At 39.4% G+C, this 19,406-nt stretch overlaps 1 protein-coding gene across 3 annotated transcripts in view; it reads right to left on the reverse strand.

The window, feature by feature from the left end:
- SCP2 (sterol carrier protein 2) overlaps nucleotides 1-19,406 on the reverse strand; it is a 118,720-nt gene that overhangs the window by 25,597 nt on the left and 73,717 nt on the right. For all 3 annotated transcript variants that reach the window (XM_070368040.1, XM_070368039.1, XM_070368038.1), the window contains 2 exons: nucleotides 12,910-13,063; nucleotides 1,183-1,276 (listed from right to left, as the gene is read on the reverse strand). In XM_070368040.1, coding sequence (XP_070224141.1) covers nucleotides 1,183-1,276; nucleotides 12,910-13,063 — 248 coding nt within the window. The remainder of the gene's footprint in view (nucleotides 1-1,182; nucleotides 1,277-12,909; nucleotides 13,064-19,406) is intronic.

A 19,406-nucleotide genomic window follows, 5' to 3' on the forward strand; every position in this document is an offset into this window, starting at 1 on the left:
GTTGGTGGGAATGCAAACTAGTACAGCCACTATGGAGAACAGTGTGGAGATTCCTTAAAAAACTGGAACTAGAACTGCCTTATGATCCAGCAATCCCACTACTGGGCATACACACTGAGGAAACCAGAATTGAAAGAGACACGTGTACCCCAATGTTCATCGCAGCACTGTTTATAATAGCCAGGACATGGAAGCAACCTAGATGTCCATCAGCAGATGAATGGATAAGAAAGCTGTGGCACATATACACAATGGAGTATTACTCAGCCATTAAAAAGAATACATTTGAATCAGTCCAAATGAGGTGGATGAAACTGGAGCCTATTATACAGAGTGAAGTAAGCCAGAAAGAAAAACACCAATACAGTATACTAACACATATATATGGAATTTAGAAAGATGGTAACAATAACCCTGTATACGAGACAGCAAAAGAGACACTGATGTATAGAACAGTCTTTTGGACTCTGTGGGAGAGGGAGAGGGTGGAATGATTTGGGAGAATGGCATTGAAATACGTATAATATCATATATGAAACGAGTCGCCAGTCCAGGTTCGATGCACTATACTGGATGCTTGGGACTGGTGCACTGGGACGACCCAGAGAGATAGTATGGGGAGGGAGGAGGGAGGAGGGTTCAGGATGGGAAACACATGTATACCTGTGGCAGATTCATTTTGATATATGGCAAAACCAATACAATATTGTAAAGTTAAATAAAATTAAATTAAAAAAATTTTTATTTGTATGTTTCTGTATAATTCTCTTGATGAGCTCATTTTTACAACAAGAAAAACAGATCTGAAAACTCTGAAAAACTCAAACGCAAAAAAATTCTTTTTAAAAGGACTTTTAATATTAGATGCTTTTAAGGCTCCTTTAAATATTATTCTTTTGAATGATTCTAAGTAAGATCTTTTTAATCCAAAAGGAAATTAGACCAAAACAGATTTTAATCCCTTTATATAACTCAAATCTGGAGATTTACTATCTCTGAATGCACTTTTACCAGAATTACAAGGAAGCCATAACAGACACTGAGAAATCTAAGATACACTCAGTACTTGACAATATGCTATAAATTTTCAACTTATACCACTTCATGGCAACACCCGAAATCTGTATCCACTTCCACTAGCCCACGGTCCTCCTGGTAGTATTTTACATAAATTGTACTTACGTCTTCAAGCTTCTTCTCAATCTCCTTAAAGACAAGATTTGCCTTAAATCCATCAACTGAAGAGCTGGTTGGAGCAGCCTCAATTTGATGAGTTCTAGAAGAATTGAGGAAAATAATAGATTTCAATCCATGGAGCCACATAGGTACTAGGTACTGGGTTTTTTTTTTTTTTCAACATTTATATAGTAAATGCTGTATAAATGTAGTAATTTTCAAAAACTCTAAGAGAGATGTTCGGACTTTCACCCAAAGGAAATTGTTTTTAGGGCAATAAAACAATTAAACTTTTATTCTCATTTTTCAACAAATACTGATTGCTCACCAGGTGGTAGGCGCCGTCCTGAAAAAAAGGTAAACCAATGAACCTATCCTCATGAAGCTTTTATGCCAGTGGGGGAGACAATGAACATGCAAAAAAATAAAGAATATAGTTACTATGAAGAAAATAAGGCAAGTTAAGAGGATATAATGAAAGTATATTTATGTGTGTCGGGTGGCTTCTTCCTCTCTGGGGAGGTGATATTTAAATTAGGTCTTAAATTTTGTAAATGAGCCTGCCATGTAAAGAAAAGGCAGAGGAACCAGAGATCAAATTGCCAACATCTGCTGGATCATGGAAAAAGCAAGAGAGTTCCAGAAAAACATCTATTTCTGCTTTATTGACTATGCCAAAGTCTTTGACAGTGTGGATCACAATGAACCGTGGGAAATTCTGAAAGAGATGGGAATACCAGACCACCTGAGCTGCCTTTTGAGAAACCTGTATGCAGGTCAAGAAGCAACAGTTAGAACTGGACATGGAACAACAGACTGGTTCCAAATAGGAAAAGGAGTACGTCAAGGCTGTATATTGTCACCCTGTTTATTTAACTTACATGCAGAGAACATCATAAGAAACGCTGGACTGGAAGAGGCACAAGCTGGAATCAAGATTGCCAGGAGAAATATCAATCACCTCAGATATGCAGATGACACCACCCTTATGGCAGAAAGTGAAGAAGAACTAAAAAGCCTCTTGATGAAAGTGAAAGAGGAGAGTGAAAAAGTTGGCTCAAAGCTCAGCATTCAGAAAACTAAGATCATGGCATCTGGTCCCACCACTTCATGGGAAATAGATGGGGAAACAGTAGAAACAGTGTCAGATTTTACTTTTCTGGGCTCCAAAATCACTGCAGATGGTGACTAGAGCCATGAAATTAAAAGACACTTACTCCTTGGAAGGAAAGTTATGACCAACCTAGATAGCGTATTCAAAAACAGAGACATTACTTTGCCAATAAAGGTCCGTCTAGTCAAGGCTATGGTTTTTCTTGTGGTCATGTATGGATGTGAGAGTTAGACTGTGAAGAAAGCTGAGCACCGAAGAACTGATGCTTTTGAATTGTGGTGTTGGAAAAGACTCTTGAGAGTCCCTTGGACTGCAAGGGGATCCAACCGGTCCATTCTAAAGGAGATCAGTCTTGGGTGTTCATTGGAAGGAACAATGCTAAAGCTGGAACTCCAGTACTTTGGCCACCTCATGCGAAGAGCTGACTCATTGGAAAAGACCCTGATGCTGGGAGGGATTAGGGGCAGGAGGAGAGGGGGACAACAGAGGATATGATGGCTGGATGGCATCACTGACTCAATGGACATGAGTTTGAGTGAACTCCGGGAGTTGGTGATGGACAGGGAGGCCTGGTGGGCTGTGATTTATGGGGTCGCAAAGAGTCGGACACAACTGAGCGACTGAACTGAACTGAACTGAACTGATGTAAAGATTTAGGCAGGAAAGTCAGTTCTACATTTTCAGTGTGAAGAATGGGATACAGAAACTAGCTTGGCAGTTAAAGGAAGTATAAGAAGGCCAGCATGGCTGGAGCAGGGCAGAGGAGAAGGATCTAAGGTCACAGTAACACAGGGCAAGATAACAAGGGGCTTTATACATCATAGTTCAGAGTGCGGGTTTTATTTTAAGTACTGTGAGAAGAACTGTAGGGTATATATAACCTGGAGAGTAGCACAATCCAATTTACATGTCTAAAAAAATAAATCTGACTGCCACCTGGAAAATGGACTATAAAAGGGCAAGTGGGAGGCAGGAAGACCAATTTAGAGGCTACAAATCCCCAGGCAAGAGACGATGGTGATTAAACAGGGTATAAGAAGAGTAAGCAGAGGCTGGACTGAAAATTTATTTTTTAGCTATAAGACATGAATTTAACAACATCTGCCTATTGGTTGTTTGTTACTTAGGGAACAACTACAGATAAATGACCTGATATGGCAGAAGGAACATAGTCCCTACAGGTACAAAGGCCTGGGTTACAATCCCAAGGCTCCTCCATTCAGTAGCCATATGATGCTGAGCGAGCTACTTCATCTCTGTACAACCTCTTGTGGGGAGGCAGGCAAGAAGGTAGTCAGTGCCAATGACTTTGCAGAATTAAATGGAATCCTGTGCAGAAGGTAACTTGCAGAGATACTGGCCCATGGTTAAAAAATGAGAGCCGCAACGATTACAGGCTGCAGAGGCTCAAGTGTTAGAGGCCGAAGTAAACTCAAAGACCTGTGGAAGATGAGGGAGCCTTAGGATTTTAACTCCTCTGAAATAACACAAGCATGCTGGTTGTGGTTGGGCTGGGACAAGTAAACACAAGAAATATATACCTGAAGGAGTCAAAGAGTGTAGCAGCTTCTCAGTAAGCAAAGCCTTTCATTTCTCTATCCTCTCTCCTTCCTTCTCTCTTTCTCTCTCCCCACTGATCCCACCCATTTCTCCCTCCTCTTCCCTTCTTTCTGTCATTTCATACATATTTAATGGCTGCTTGCCAAATGCCAAGCCTTGTTAGAGGCACTGGGAGTATAAAGGCAAACAAGCCAGACCCAGTCCCAGTCCTCACTGAGTTTATATTTTTCCAGGACACAAAGAAATAAGCACACAAAAATAATTGAAAATATTAGAAAGCAAACAAAAACAGGAATCTACTTTAGGTAAAGCAGTCAAGGAATGATGTCTCTGACCAAATGAATTTAAGCTAAGACCCAATAAAATAAAGAAAAAGAGCTAACCATTCAATGAGGAAACTGCAAAGATTCTGAAAGAGAAAAAAGAATTTGTAATGTTCAGATCAGATCAGATCAGTCACTCAGTCGTGTCCGACTCTGCGACCCCATGAATCGCAGCACGCCAGGCCTCCCTGTCCATCACCAACTCCCAGAGTTCACTGAGACTCACGTCCATCAAGTCAGTGATGCCATCCAGCCATCTCATCCTCTGTCATCCCCTTCTCCTCCTGCCCCCAATCCCTCCCAGCATCAGAGTCTTTTCCAATGAGTCAACTCTTCCCATGAGGTGGCCAAAGTACTGGAGTTTCAGCTTTAGCATCATTCCTTCCAAAGAAATCCCAGGGCTGATCTCCTTCAGAATGGACTGGTTGGATCTCCTTGCAGTCCAAGGGACTCTCAAGAGTCTTCTCCAACACCACAGTTCAAAAGCATCAATTCTTCGGCACTCAGCTTTCTTCACAGTCCAACTCTCACATCCATACATGACCACAGGAAAAACCATAGCCTTGACTAGCCAGACCTTTGTTGGCAAAGTAATGTCTCTGCTTTTGAATATGCTATCTAGGTTGGTCATAACTTTCCTTCCAAGGAGTAAGCATCTTTTAATTTCATGGCTGCAGTCACCATCTGTAGTGATTTTGGAGCCCAGAAAAATAAAGTCTGACACTGTTTCCACCATTTCCCCATCTATTTCCCATGAAGTGGTGGGACTGGATGCCATGATCTTCGTTTTCTGAATGTTGAGCTTTAAGCCAACTTTTTCACTCTCTACTTTCACTTTCATCAAGAGACTTTTTAGTTCCTCTTCACTTTCTGCCATAAGGGTGGTGTCATCTGCATATCTGAGGCTATTGATATTTCTCCTGGCAATCTTGATTCCAGTTTGTGTTTCAAAGAAAGTAAAACAGGACCAGTCACTAGAGTCCAGTAAGTGGGGGGAGAATTGGGCAGGGACCAGACCATGCAGGCCAAAGCAGGGAATTCAGAAACTCCCTGAAATGATTCAACAGGAAAGTGAAATAGTTTGATCTGTGCTTATTCTTAAAACAGTGTGCAGTGGCCAGGCTGGGATGCAAGAACTTAGGTGGGGAGAGAGTTATGAGGCTGCTGAAGTGGTCCAGATAGGAAGTGGTGGTGGTATGGACTACAGTGGAAGCAGTATGCCAGAGGAGATGAAGAGAAGGAAATGGATTCAAAATAGATTTTCAAAGGCCTTGCTGCTGGGAATGAGGGAGATCTAAGGGGGAGGGGAAAGACCAAGGATGATTTAAGTGTTTGGTTTGAATAACTGAGGGGATGGTAGTGCCATTTATAGACAAAAGGAAGAATGTAGTGGGAATCAGATCAGATCAGTCGCTCAGTCGTGTCCGACTCTTTGCAACCCCATGAATTGCAGCACGCCAGGCTTCCCTGTCCATCACCAACTCCCAGAGTTCACTCAGACTCACATCCATCGAGTCAGTGATGCCATCCAGCCATCTCATCCTCTGTCATCCCCTTCTCCTCCTGCCCCCAATCCCTCCCAGCATCAGAGTCTTTTCCAGTGAGTCAACTCTTCTCATGAGGTGGCCAAAGTACTGGAGTTTCCAGCTTTAGCATCATTCCTTCCAAAGAAATCCCAGGGCTGATCTCCTTCAGAATGGACTGGTTGGATCTCCTTGCTGTCCAAGGGACTCTCAAGAGTCTTCTCCAACACCACAGTTCAAAAGCATCAATTCTTTGGTGCTCAGCCTTCTTCACAGTCCAACTTTCACATCCAAACATGACCACAGGAAAAACCATAGCCTTGACTAGACGAACCTTTGTTGGCAAAGTAATGTCTCTGTTTTTGAATATGCTATCTAGGTTGGTCATAACTTTCCTTCCAAGGAGTAAGTGTCTTTTAATTTCATGGCTGCAGTCACCATCTGTAGTGATTTTGGAGCCCAGAACAATAAAGTCTGACACTGTTTCCACCGTTTCCCCATCTATTTCCCATGAAGTGGTGGGACTGGATGCCATGATCTTCGTTTTCTGAATGTTGAGCTTTAAGCCAACTTTTTCACTCTCCTCTTTCACTTTCATCAAGAGGCTTTTGAGTTCCTCTTCACTTTCTGCCATAAGGGTGGTGTCATCTGCATATCTGAGGTGATAGATATTTCTCCTGGCAATCTTGATTCCAGCTTGTGTTTCTTCCAGTCCAGTGTTTCTCATGATGTACTCTGCATATAAGTTAAATAAACAGGGTGACAATATACAGCCTTGACGTACTCCTTTTCCTATTTGGAACTAGTCTGTTGTTACATGGCCAGTTCTAACTGTTGCTTCTGACCTGCATACAAATTTCTCAAGAGGCAGATCAGGTGGTCTGGTATTCCCATCTCTTTGAAGAATTTTCCACAGTTTATTGTGATCCACACAGTCAAAGGCTTTGGCATAGTCAATAAAGCAGAAATAGATGTTTTTCTGGAACTCTCTTGCTTTTTCCATGATCCAGCCGATGTTGGCAATTTGATCTCTGGTTCCTCTGCCTTTTCTAAAACCAGCTTGAACATCAGGAAGTTCACAGTTCACATATTGCTGAAGCCTGGCTTGGAGAATTTTGAGCATTACTTTACTAGCGTGTGAGATGAGTGCAATTGTGTGGTAGTTTGAGCATTCTTTGGCATTGCCTTTCTTTGGGATTGGAATGAAAACTGACCTTTTCCAGTCCTGTGGCCACTGCTGAGTTTTCCAAATTTGCTGGTATATTGAGTGCAGCCCTTTCACAGCATCATCTTTCAGGATTTGGAATAGCTCAAGTGGAATTCCATCACCTCCACTAGCTTTGTTCGTAGTGATGCTTTCTAAGGCCCACTTGACTTCATATTCCAGGATGTCTGGCTCTAGGTGAGTGATCACACCATCGTGATTATCTGGGTCGTGAAGATCTTTTTTGTACAGTTCTTCTGTGTATTCTTGCCATCTCTTCTTAATATCTTCTGCTTCTGTTAGGTCCATACCATTTCTGTCCTTTATCGGACCCATCTTTGCATGAAATGTTCCTTTGGTATCTCTGATTTTCTTGAAGAGATCTCTAGTCTTTCTCATTCTGTTGTTTTCCTCTATTTCTTTGCATTGATCGCTGAAGAAGGCTTTCTTATCTCTTCTTGCTATTCTTTGGAACTCTGCATTCAGATGTTTATATCTTTCCTTTTCTCCTTTGCTTTGCGCTTCTCTTCTTTTCACAGCTATATGTAAGGCCTCCCCAGACAGCCATTTTGCTTTTTTGCATTTCTTTTCTATGGGAATGGTCTTGATTCCTGTCTCCTGTACAATGTCACGAACCTGATTCCATAGTTCATCAGGCACTCTATCTATCAGATCTAGGCCTTTAAATCTATTTCTCACTTCCACTGTATAATCATAAGGGATTTGATTTAGGTCATACCTGAATGGTCTAGTGGTTTTCCCTACTTTCTTCAATTTCAGTCTGAATTTGGCAATAAGGAGTTCATGGTCTGAGCCACAGTCAGCTCCTGGTCTTGTTTTTGCTGACTGTATAGAGCTTCTCCATCTTTGGCTGCAAAGAATATAATCAATCTGATTTCAGTGTCGACCATCTGGTGATGTCCGTGTGTAGCGTCTTCTCTTGTGTTGTTGGAAGAGGGTGTTTGTTATGACCAGTGCATTTTCTTGGCAAAACTCTATTAGTCTTTGCCCTGCTTCATTCCGTATTCCAAGGCCAAATTTGCCTGTTACTCCAGGTGTTTCTTGACTTCCTACTTTTGCATTCCAGTCCCCTATAATGAAAAGGACGTCTTTTTTGGGTGTTAGTTCTACAAGGTCTTGTAGGTCTTCATAGAACCGTTCAACTTCAGCTTCTTCAGCATTACTGGTTGGGGCATAGACTTGGATTACTGTGATATTGAATGGTTTGCCTTGGAAACGAACAGAGATCATTCTGTCGTTTTTGAGATTGCATCCAAGTACTGCATTTCGGACTCTTTTGTTGACCATTATGGCCACTCCATTTCTTCTGAGGGATTCCTGCCCACAGTAGTAGATATAATGGTCATCTGAGTTAAATTTGAATAAAGGGGATCAAAGTTCCATCTCAAGCACAGTCAGTATGTGAGACAAGAAGGCAGCTGGGTATGAGAGTCTGGAGCCAGAATAGGTCTAGGCTGAGATAAAGTGGGTAATCATTAGCATAATGAAGGCATTTAAATCCATGTGAACAAACAAGTTCATCTTAAGGGCATTATAGAGAAAGAAGACTAGGACTTGATTATTTACAAGTCTGGGAGAGAAGAGGAAGCAGCAGCCAGTGATGCAAGAGGAAAACCAGAAGAGCAAGGTGTAACAGAGGTGAGAAAGAATTCTGGAGGGAGGGAGGAGGGAAGCAGGAGGAAACTATGTCAAAGGGCAAACTCCCACTGGCAACAGGATTTTTCGGGTGACTTTGACAAAATCAATTTTAAGTGAATGCTGGAAGACAGAAGTCAGAAAATGGTAAATTAAAGAGTGTATAGGAGAGGGAAATACAGACATTGTGGCTCTTTTGAGACATTACTTTCAAGGGAAGAGTGAAATGGAGTGGTCTCTGGAGGGGGAGGGTGGCATTAAGGAAGATTTGCTTTTGTTTTTAGATGAACATATCATAGCATGTTTGCCTGATGATGATGATGAACCAGGGGAAAAGAGGAGAGAAGTCTTAAGAAGGTGAAGGGGGATGAGATCTAGCAGCCTGTGAAAGATGAGACTCACAGAAGAGATTAGATGGGTGTAATTCTAGATATGCAGGTCAAGAAGCAACAGTTAGAACCAGACATGGAACACTAGACTGGTTGCAAATTAGGAAAGGAGTACATCATGGCTGTATATTGTCACCCTGCTTATTTAACTTACATGCAGAGTACATCATGAGAAATGCCAGGCTGGATGAAGCACAAGCTGGAATTAAGATGTCAGAAAGCGGAGAAGAACTAAAGAGATTCTTGATGAAAGTGAAAGAGGAGAGTGAAAAGCTGGCTTAAAACTCAACATTCAAAAAACGAAGATCATGGCATCCGGTCCCATCACTTTATGGCAAATAGATGGGGAAACAATGGAAACAGTGAGAGACTTTATTTTCTTGGGCTCCAAAATCACTGCAGATGGTGACTGTAGCCATGAAATTAAAAGACGCTTGCTCCTTGGAAGAAAAGCTATGACCAACCTAGACAGCATATTAAAAAGCAGAGACATTACTTTGCCAACAAAGGTCCATCTAGTCAAAGCCGTGGCTTTTCCAGTAGTCATGTATGGATGTGAGAGCTGGACTATAGAGAAAGCTGAGTGCTGAAGAATGGATGCTTTTGAACTGTGGTGTTGGAGTAGACTCTTGAGAGTCCCTTGGACTGCAAAGAGATCCAACCAGCCAATCGCAAAGGAAATCAGTCCTGAATATTCATTGGAAGGACTGACCCTGAAGCTCCAATACTTTGACCACCTGACTCGAAGAACTGACTCATTTGAAAAGACCCTGATGCTGGGGAAGACTGAAGGCAGGAAGAGAAGGGGACAACAGAGAATAAGATGGTTGAATGGCATCACCGACTCAATGGACATGAGTCTGAGCAAGTCCTGGGAGTTGGTGATGGACAAGGAAGCCTGGCATGCTACATACAGTCCATGAGGTAGCAGAGAGTAGAACTCAACTGAGCGACTGAACTGAATTCTAAATAGGTCAGGAAGCCTTGGGATGGACGATGAGGGAGTTTGGGTCTAATAGCTTCTGTTTTTTCAACAAGGTACAAGGAAAAGTAACCAGCTAAGATGGAAGGTCAAAGATGGTTTTGGAAAGCCTGTGTGTATGCTCAATCATGTCCGACTCTTTGCAACCCCATGGACTGTAGCCCACCTAGCTCCTCTGTCCGTGGGATTTTCCAGGCAAGAATACTGGAGTGGGTTGCCATTCCCTTCCTCAGGGGATCTTCCCGATCCAGTGATAGAACCCAAGTCTCCTGTGTCTCCTGGATTGGCAGATGGATTCTTTACCTATGCACCACCTGAGAAGCCCTTGGAAAGTCTAAGAGGTTGAAAAGTGAACCTACTAGAGGAGTCATATTAACATCACAATGAGGAGTGGAGGTACGCTCCCACCAAAGCTGAATGAAATGCACACAGCTCTCAGACCCTGGCAGGCTACCTCATGCATGCCTGCAGCGTGAGAAGTCACTTCCGTCATGTCCAACTTTGCGACCTTATGGACTGTAGCCTGCCAGGCTCCTCTGTCCATGGGATTCTCCAGGCATATATACTGGAGTGGGTTGCCGTGCCCTCCTCCAAGAGATCTTCCAGACTCAGGGACAGAAACTCTGTCTCTCATATCTCTTGCATTGGCAGGAGGGTTCTTTATCACTGGCACCACATGGGAAGCCCAAGGCTACTTCATCCTTCCATCCATTTGCCCTTGCTACTCCCTGTGTCTGGAATACCCCTGTCTTAGCAAACTCCATTTTACCCTTCAAGATCCAGGCCAGGAAACTCACTTTCTATGAAACCGTACTAAATGTCAGCTTCTCAAGAATCAGATACCGTGGCTTTAAAAAAAATCTTATTTATATCCCCAATTCTTGGCACACAGTAGGTATTCAGTAAATCATGACTGAATGGAACTGAATTACACTGAATTCTCCCTTAGCTAAATTCTAATTTTTTTCTGTTCCACTGAGAGCAGAGTTATCTGTGGTATACCATCTTCTCAGTCAAAAGTCTGAATGAGTGGCTTAAAATCCTCCACAAGCCAATTTCATTTTATTAATAGTCTAATTTTTCAGCCTTTACTCATAATCATCACTGTGCCCTTCTGCAAGCTTGCCACTTCTTCCTAATTGTATGTGATAAAATAATGAACACTTTTGCGTGTACATACAAAGTATCTTGACACTTCATTGGGGGAGAGTCCAGACTAGTTCCAACAAATCACAGGTAATTATCTTGCCTGTGTTGAAAGCTTATCAAGCTAATAATGATTAAGCAACTTTTCATCCAGATTAGGAAAAAAATTAATATATAAAGTTATAACAATGTTTTCTGAAAATTCTTCATATCTTACAATTTATTTGATATGTGCCCTGCTTTAGGGAAGCTGAACTTACACAAACTCAGAAAAGAGATTACTCATCTTACAAAAGGATGCTCCTCATGATATCTTAATATTCAAAGTTTTTTTAGTAGAAACTGAAGTCTGACTATATTTTTTTACTTGGTTTATCCATAAGTTTTCTGGAAGAAATCTAGTATATAAAATGTTAGAAGGGACTCTGAAGACTGTTTAGTATATGAATTCCTTCTATGCTTCCTGAAATTTTTATTCTAAGGCCTAGAACACAGGCATGTTTCAACAATGTCAAAGATCAGCACATAGTAGCCAACAAAACAGGAAATTTGAACTTCGATAGATAAGGATTAGAAAGTTGGAAGGGACTTTGAGGGTTAACTATTTAGTGTATGAATTCCTTCTATGTTTGCTGAAATTTTCATTCTAAGGTCTGGAACACAGGCACTGTTTCAACAATATCAAAGATCAGAAGCACAGAATAGCCAAAAACCAGGAACTTTGTACTCAGATAGATGAAGGTTAGAGTCTTGACTGCTACCACTTAAGACTCTTTAGATAAATTATTTTAACTTTGACCATCAATTTTTTCACCTATAAACAAGGTACAAAACTTACCATGTGCGCCTTTTATGAGGATTAAACAAAGATGTGCAGACAAAACACCTATTTTAGTCTCAGTGCTCACATCAGGCCCTCAAAAAGTGGTTGTTAAAGAACTATTACAACTCAATAACAAAAGACAACCCAATTTTAAAACAGCCAAAATATCTGAATAGGTTATTTCTCCTAAGATATACAAATGGCCAATGAGCAAATGACAAGATGTTCAACATCAGTATCCGTTAAGGGAATGCAAACCAAAACAACAATGAGATATGACTTCATACCCACTAGGATACCTAAAATAAAAAAACAGACAATAACAAGTGTCAATGAGAATTTGAAGAAATCAGAACCCTTATAATGGAATATTATTCAGCCATTAAAAGGAATGAAGTATTACATTCCTTTTTATAACATGGATGAACCCTGAAACATTATGCTAAATGAAAGCAGCAATCACAAAAGGCCACCTATTTTATGATTTCATTTATATAAAATGTCCAGAATAGACAAAACCTTAGAGACAGAAAATAGATTAGTGGTTGCCAGAGCCTGCAAAAAGTGAGGATGGGGAATGACTACTAATGGGTACGTGGTTCCTCTTCTTTGGAGGTATTAAAAATGTTCTAAAGCTAACTGTGGTGAAGAATGCACAATTCTATGATATCCTAAAAACCATATACAGGTAAAATGGTGAATTTGTGCCATGTGAACTGCGCCCCAATAAAGCTGTTAAACATATTCCCAGCTAGCTCTGGCTTCTGGTTTAGCATTCTCTTTTCACTATGCTGCCTCCTTTTTGAACAAAATTTTCCTAAGGCTGGTTAAGGTTGAAAGTTAATTACCAGCTTTAACATTTTAAAGCCAAGTTGTTAAAGCAAGGTAATGAGATACTTGGTCTCTTTAAGTACTAACACAATAAAATTGGGACTTTTTTTTACATGTACAATGTAACAGTTGCGAGAAGTCAGAAGGGTTCATTGCCAAACTAAATCCAGAACGCCACTTACCTGGCAGCTTCAGGAAAGCCCATCTTGTACAGCGTAACAACGACAGCTCCTCCGATGCCTATATTATGCTGCAGAGCAACCTTTGCACCAGGAACTTGCCTTTTTCCGGCTTCCCCTCTCAGATGCCAGCAGAGTTCAACGCACTGAGCCAGACCTAACAAATCGAACACAGAACAGTCAGATTCCCTTGGTTTAGAAAAGTGAAAGAAAGTGAAAGTCCCTTAGTCACCTCGGACTCTTTGCGATCCCATGGACTCTAGCCTGCTGCTCTGTCCATGGAATTCTCCAGGCCAGAATACTCGTTTGGGTAGCTGTTCCCTTCTCCAGGGGATCTTCCCTACCCAGGGATCAAATCCAGGTCTCCCTCATTGCGAGCGGATTCTTTACCGTCTAAGCCACCAGGGAAGCCCCAAGCCCCAGTCAGTTTTCTCAAGCAAAGGAACGGCTAACATTTAAGTGCGATTTTTAACTAACCCAATTTATTCAGCCAAGACCATGATTACCTAAGTAATAACTTCTCTTAAAAGCCTGGAGGGTTTTTGCAGCTAGTCATTTTTTCTCCCTGAATAATCTCTGTATTTAGAAGATATGCAAGCTTAAGACATTTGGAAAAAGCAGTGGCCACAGGACTGGAAAAGGTCAGTTTTCATTCCAATCCCAATGCAATGCAATGCCAAAGAATGTTCAAACTACTGCACAATTGCACTCATTTCACATGCTAGCAAAGTAATTCTCAAAATTCTCCAAGCTAGGCTTCAATAGTACATGAACCGAGAACTTCCAGATGTTCAAGCTGGATTTAAAAAAAGCAGAGGAACCAGAGATCAAATTGCCAACATTCACTGGATCATAGAAACAGCAAGAGAATTCCAGAAAAACATCAACTTGTATTTCATTGACTACGCTAAAGCCTTTGACTGTGTGCATCACAACAAACTGGAAAATTCTTTAAAAAGACATGGGAAAAAAAAAAGGCGGGGGGCGGGGGAGGGGAGGGAAGGACATGGGAATACCAGACTACCTTACCTGCCTCCTGAGAAAGCCATATGCAGGTCAGGAAGCAACAGTTAGAACCCGACATGGAACAACAGACTGGTTCCAAATTCGGAAAGGAGCATGTCAAGGCTGTATACTGTTACCTTGCTTATTTAACTTCTATGCAGAATACATCATGAGAAATGCTGGTCTGGAAGAAGCACAAGCTGAAATCAAGATTGCTGGGAGAAAAATCAATAACCTCAGATATGCAGATGACACCACCCTTATGGCAGAAAGTGAAGAGGAACTAAAGAGCCTCTTGATGAAGGTGAAAGAGGATAGTGAAAAAGCTGGCTTAAAACTCAGGGTTCAAAAAACTGAGATCATGGCATCCAGTCCCATCACTTCATGGCAAATAGACTGGGAAACAATAGAAACAGTGAAAGACTATTGGGCTCCAAAATCACTGCAGATGGTTAACTGTAGCCATGAAATTAAAAGATGCTTGCTTCTTGGAAGGAAAGTTATGACAAACTTAGCATATTAAAAATCAGAGATGTCACTTTGCCAACAAAGGTCCTATAGACATGAGTTTGAGCAAGGTCCAGGGGATGGTGAAAGACAGGGAAGCCTGGCGTGCCGCAGTCCATGGGCTCGCAAAGACTTGGACAGGACTGAGTGACTAAACTACAACAAAGAAATTCCCTGTGCTCTTTAAATTTACCCAACCTGTCATTTTTTGGCAATGTTGAAAGAGAAAACACTGAATATACAGTTCTTTGGCTGAGGCAAAAGAGCATAAAAATAATTTAATTTTGCCATTCTTAATATATCAAAAGAATATAATCCAGGATTGGTAATTGGCTTCACCTAAAAAATTTAGCTAGTATAGGAAATTTTCCTATTACTCTTCTCAAAAAGTTCCTAGAAAGAATGAGTTGTTTTACAGACCTATTCACAAGAATAGCACTGGATTCATAAAAACTGTATTTTGTCCTCTGGATAATAAAATCAGATTTTTAGAGTTGGGAAGAACTTATGAGCCCCCCCTAAAACTGAGTTCCCTTTCTGAATTTATGATTAATCTCTTTATCCAAAACTTGTCTCCTTTGCCCTCAATCCCTTTCTTGTCCCCTCAATCCTCTGCTAACTGAACACTAATTAGAGTCAGATGACTAAGATTACTGTTGTTGATAACATAGTTACTGTAATAAAATTGCTGTTGTATATACCATTATTAACATACAAACTCAGGTTATTTTTCCTGGCCAGATGAACTCACAGACCCCCAAGCCATGGACCACCTGCCCTGAGAATCATAAACCAAACACATTCTGACTCCCAAAACCATGATTGAAAAATGTCACATAAATGTCACAACATGATGATTAATTCCAGTCTTTGTCCTTCTTCTTTAAAACATCCCTAATTCAAAGACTAATCTGGAGTAGATCTGAGACTTGTTTCTCACTCTCATGGCACCCTGTAAATAAACCCTTACTTTGCTGCAAACGCCCACTGTTAGAGTTTGGCTTTATACACCAAAACCATGGGTGTATGGCCCTTGTTTAGTTAAGGGTTTTGTTTAGTTAAAACATTAGCAATGAGAAACTGTAAGAAAACTGTAAGATTAAGTAATTTGTGAATGGAGACAAAGCAGGCTAATTCCAGAGTTGAGATTAGAATCTAGGTCTCCTGATTTACATTTGTATTTCTCCCATACCAGCTATTTAAGAATGTTCTATCAGGAAAGACTGGTTTCATTGTCTTCCCTGAAGGCACAGCAAACAGGTCTACCTGTAATACCTGTTCTTACACCCACCCCCAATCACAGTATCTGATTCCCAAGTACCTATGACAGTTTTATTTTTTTTAATTAAATTTATTTATTTTAAATGAAAACAAAGATGAGCATTTTTAATGATAAAAGGTACAATTCACAAAGAAGAGAGATATCATAAACCATTAGACACCTAACAACAAAGAAACAAAGATACATAAAGCAAAAGTCAGAAGAAATAGAAGGGAAAAGAAAAATATATATAATCATAGTGACACATATCAACATTTCTCTGAGAATATTTTATCAAGTGCGGAAAAAGTTACAAAAGCATCTTGAATGATGTCATTAATAGTTTAAATACAATAGATTTCTATTTATATTAATTTATATTAATCTTATATTCTATACAAATATATTTAAAATTTTGTATCTAATATATTGTTAATAGATGTCCATAGGACATTTAGAAAAACTGGCAAAAAGATAAACATTACTAAATTTTAAAAAGTAGAATTCTTTTATTGTGTGATTCAGTTATACACTACACATTAGTTTTATTTTCCATTATAGGTTATTACAAGATATTGACTATAGTTCCTGTGCTATACAGTAAATCTTTGTTGCTTATTTGCATATCTATTTTTTTAAATTAGAAATCTAGCATTCTATTCATACTAAGTCAAACAAATGGAATCAAAATGTTAGGCAAAAATTCATAAGTTTTCTAAAATATATATATTACACATATTATTTATATATATGTATACAAGTTTTCTACTATGCTTGATAAAGTCTTGAGAAAGAACATCAAAAAAAAAAAAAAAAGAAGAGTGGGGAAATTGGAAAACATAAGACAGTTTTCTATACAACTTCAACCTCCTCAGGAAATTTAACTGCCATTTCTCCTTTGTAGGCAATGTCTACATATTTTTACAGAATATATATTTTAAACATTGTTTTAAAATAGGTAATTCTATATCTTGGAATGATTTTTTTGAATTGTGAACATTTTGAATATTAAAGTCAAAGTGAATAATTCTAATATATCCAAATTTTGGAGCAATCAGTTTTACTTGAAATCTGCCAAATAAAAAGTTTAAACATTCACGCATACTTAAGATAAAAAACAGTATTCAAACTGGTCTTATGAATACACAGGTGGGGAAATAGGGCTAGTTCGTGTCCCAAAAGAATAAATATACATAGTTTACAAATATTTGAGAAAAATATCAACTTCACCTTGATCAAATAGAAAGATACCACTTTAACCAACCTCACTAGTCAGGATGTTTAAAAATGGAGCTTATCAATGCTATGGAGACTATGGCAACACAGTCACCTTCATACACTATGGATAATAGTTCAAATGCACAATCTTTTTAGAAAGCAAAGTACAAAATTATTAAGAGCATTTAAAATGCCTTGAAAACCATTCTATGAAAATAATCAGGTATAGGAAAAGTCTTACACACAAAGCTATCTGTTCATCACATTCTTAGAACAGTGAAAAACTAGATATATACAAGTGAAATAACTGTGACATAGTTAAATAAAGTATGATCTATTCATATGACAAAGTACTATATTCCTATTTGAAATGAGTTTACAAAAATTTTTTAAATTTAGGAAAATGCTTATGATATAGTCTTAGTAAAAAATGCAAGGAACCAATTAGATATTCATCTACCCATTCATCCAACAAATATTTACAGAATGCCTATTCTGTGCTGATACTGCTCAAGGCTCAGAAGATCTAATAAAGTAAGATAGGCATATAAAGGAACACAGCCTAGAAATAGAAAGTTAAGTAATGAGGCTAGAGGGTATTCAAGACAGCCAAGGGGAATGAAAGAGAAGAGAGTGGAGGGGGTGGGGAGGGACAGAGAGAGAGAGAACATGAATACCCTGGAAGCACCAGATTTTGCAGTCATCTCAGTCACACCTACCACTGATATTTTAGAAGATGTGGTACACTGCATTAAATCTCTACTCATGATTTGCTTAACTCACATGTGGCAAGAAAAGAAGGAAGGAAGGGAATAAAGATTGATGTTAACTTATTTATTTGCTTTTAACAAAAGACGACTGACACTGAGAAAACATACTAATTATATGAGCTTTCTGTTTATCTGCTTCAGAATAAGCTGGCACTTCTTATACTTCTAGAATCTATAATAGATCTGTAAAGGGTGGAAGTCAAAAGTTGGCCTCAGAAATCCATTTGCCAAGAAGGCGCAGCAGACAGTTACAAAAGCATTTACATGAGTAACATTTTTTTTTTAAATTTTCCTTCCTTGGATAATTTCTGGCACTGAATCGAAAACCATACTTTTCCTCTCCTTGGAAAAAAACAGACTATCAAACATGAACATGATACTTTTATAAACTGTGAATGGGCACAGGAATAGGCATCCTGTCAAAGAAGTATATTCAAATGGTAACATACTTCTTAAAATCTCTTGTGAAGGATAAAAAAATTTTTAACCTTATTACCTCATTTTACTACCATCTTGCTTCAAAAATTTCCTCAGAAGATGTTGGACAGTCTTTTTATATAAAAATAAATAGCTTAGGACTCAGCTACATAGGCATAAAGTCTGGTTGCTACTGAAAATAAACTATTTAAACATGTATCAACCACTCCACTAAGTACTGAAGATACAGAGGATTCACAGTGCTATTAAGATGAGTACAAAATGCTATGGAAATCTACAGAATGAAAAAAATTACAGGAAATAATATCTTGAGATATTATCTGTATTCTTTTGTTCGTCCTGCCTCCTTGAACACATAACTCTTCATATGCCATTAAGACAGCCAAGTACAAAAAAGTAATCATTTAGCTTTAGTTTCTGGAGAAGGCAATGGCACCCTACTCCAATACTCTTGCCTGGAAAATCCCATGGACAGAGGAGCCCGGTAGGCTGCAGTCCATGGCGTCACTGAGGGTCGGACACGACTGAGCGACTTCACTTTCACTTTGCACTTTCATGCACTGGAGAAGGAAATGGCAACCCACTCCAGTGTTCTTGCCTGGAGAATCCCAGGGACGGGGGAGCCTGATGGGCTGCCGTCTATGGGGTCGCACAGAGTCGGACACGACTGAAGTGACTCAGCAGCAGCAGCAGCTTTAGTTTCAAATTAGACATCTAAATTCTTGGCATAAATAACATAAAAAAGCATGTTTTTCTATTGTTGGAGCCTGGCTTTTTGAGAAAGCAAAGATTTGTTGAGTTTCAAAGGGCAAAATGCTTTAATGGACTCAGTATACACTGAAAAAGCACATTCTATGTGATGACAGCAAGTGGAAATATGAATTTACTCAAAGGAATAAAGCGGCAACTACATTAACCTTAAATAGATAAGGTTTTCTTATTAAACAAAAATAATAATTTCTTGTGGGCTTTATAACATATGTAAAAGAAAAATTCACAACTACAGTATTGTAAAGCCTGGACAGGAGAAATGGAAATGCACTGTTGTAATGTTCTTTTACTACTGGTGTAGTAGTATAATAACACTTGAAGATAGGCCATAATAATAAAGATAAAATGGAGAAACAAAAAGCAATCCAAAACTAGGCCAAAAAAAAGAGAGAAACAGGAATAAAGAGCAGCTAGGACAAAGAGAACATAAACAGCCATATTAATAATCACATCAAATGCAGTCTAAATATCCCAACCAAAAGCAGACATTGCCAGTGCAGAGCAGAAAAACAAGAACCAACTAAATCCTG

This window comes from Bos mutus, chromosome 3 (genome assembly GCF_027580195.1).
Source record: "Bos mutus isolate GX-2022 chromosome 3, NWIPB_WYAK_1.1, whole genome shotgun sequence".
NCBI lineage: Eukaryota > Metazoa > Chordata > Mammalia > Artiodactyla > Bovidae > Bos > Bos mutus.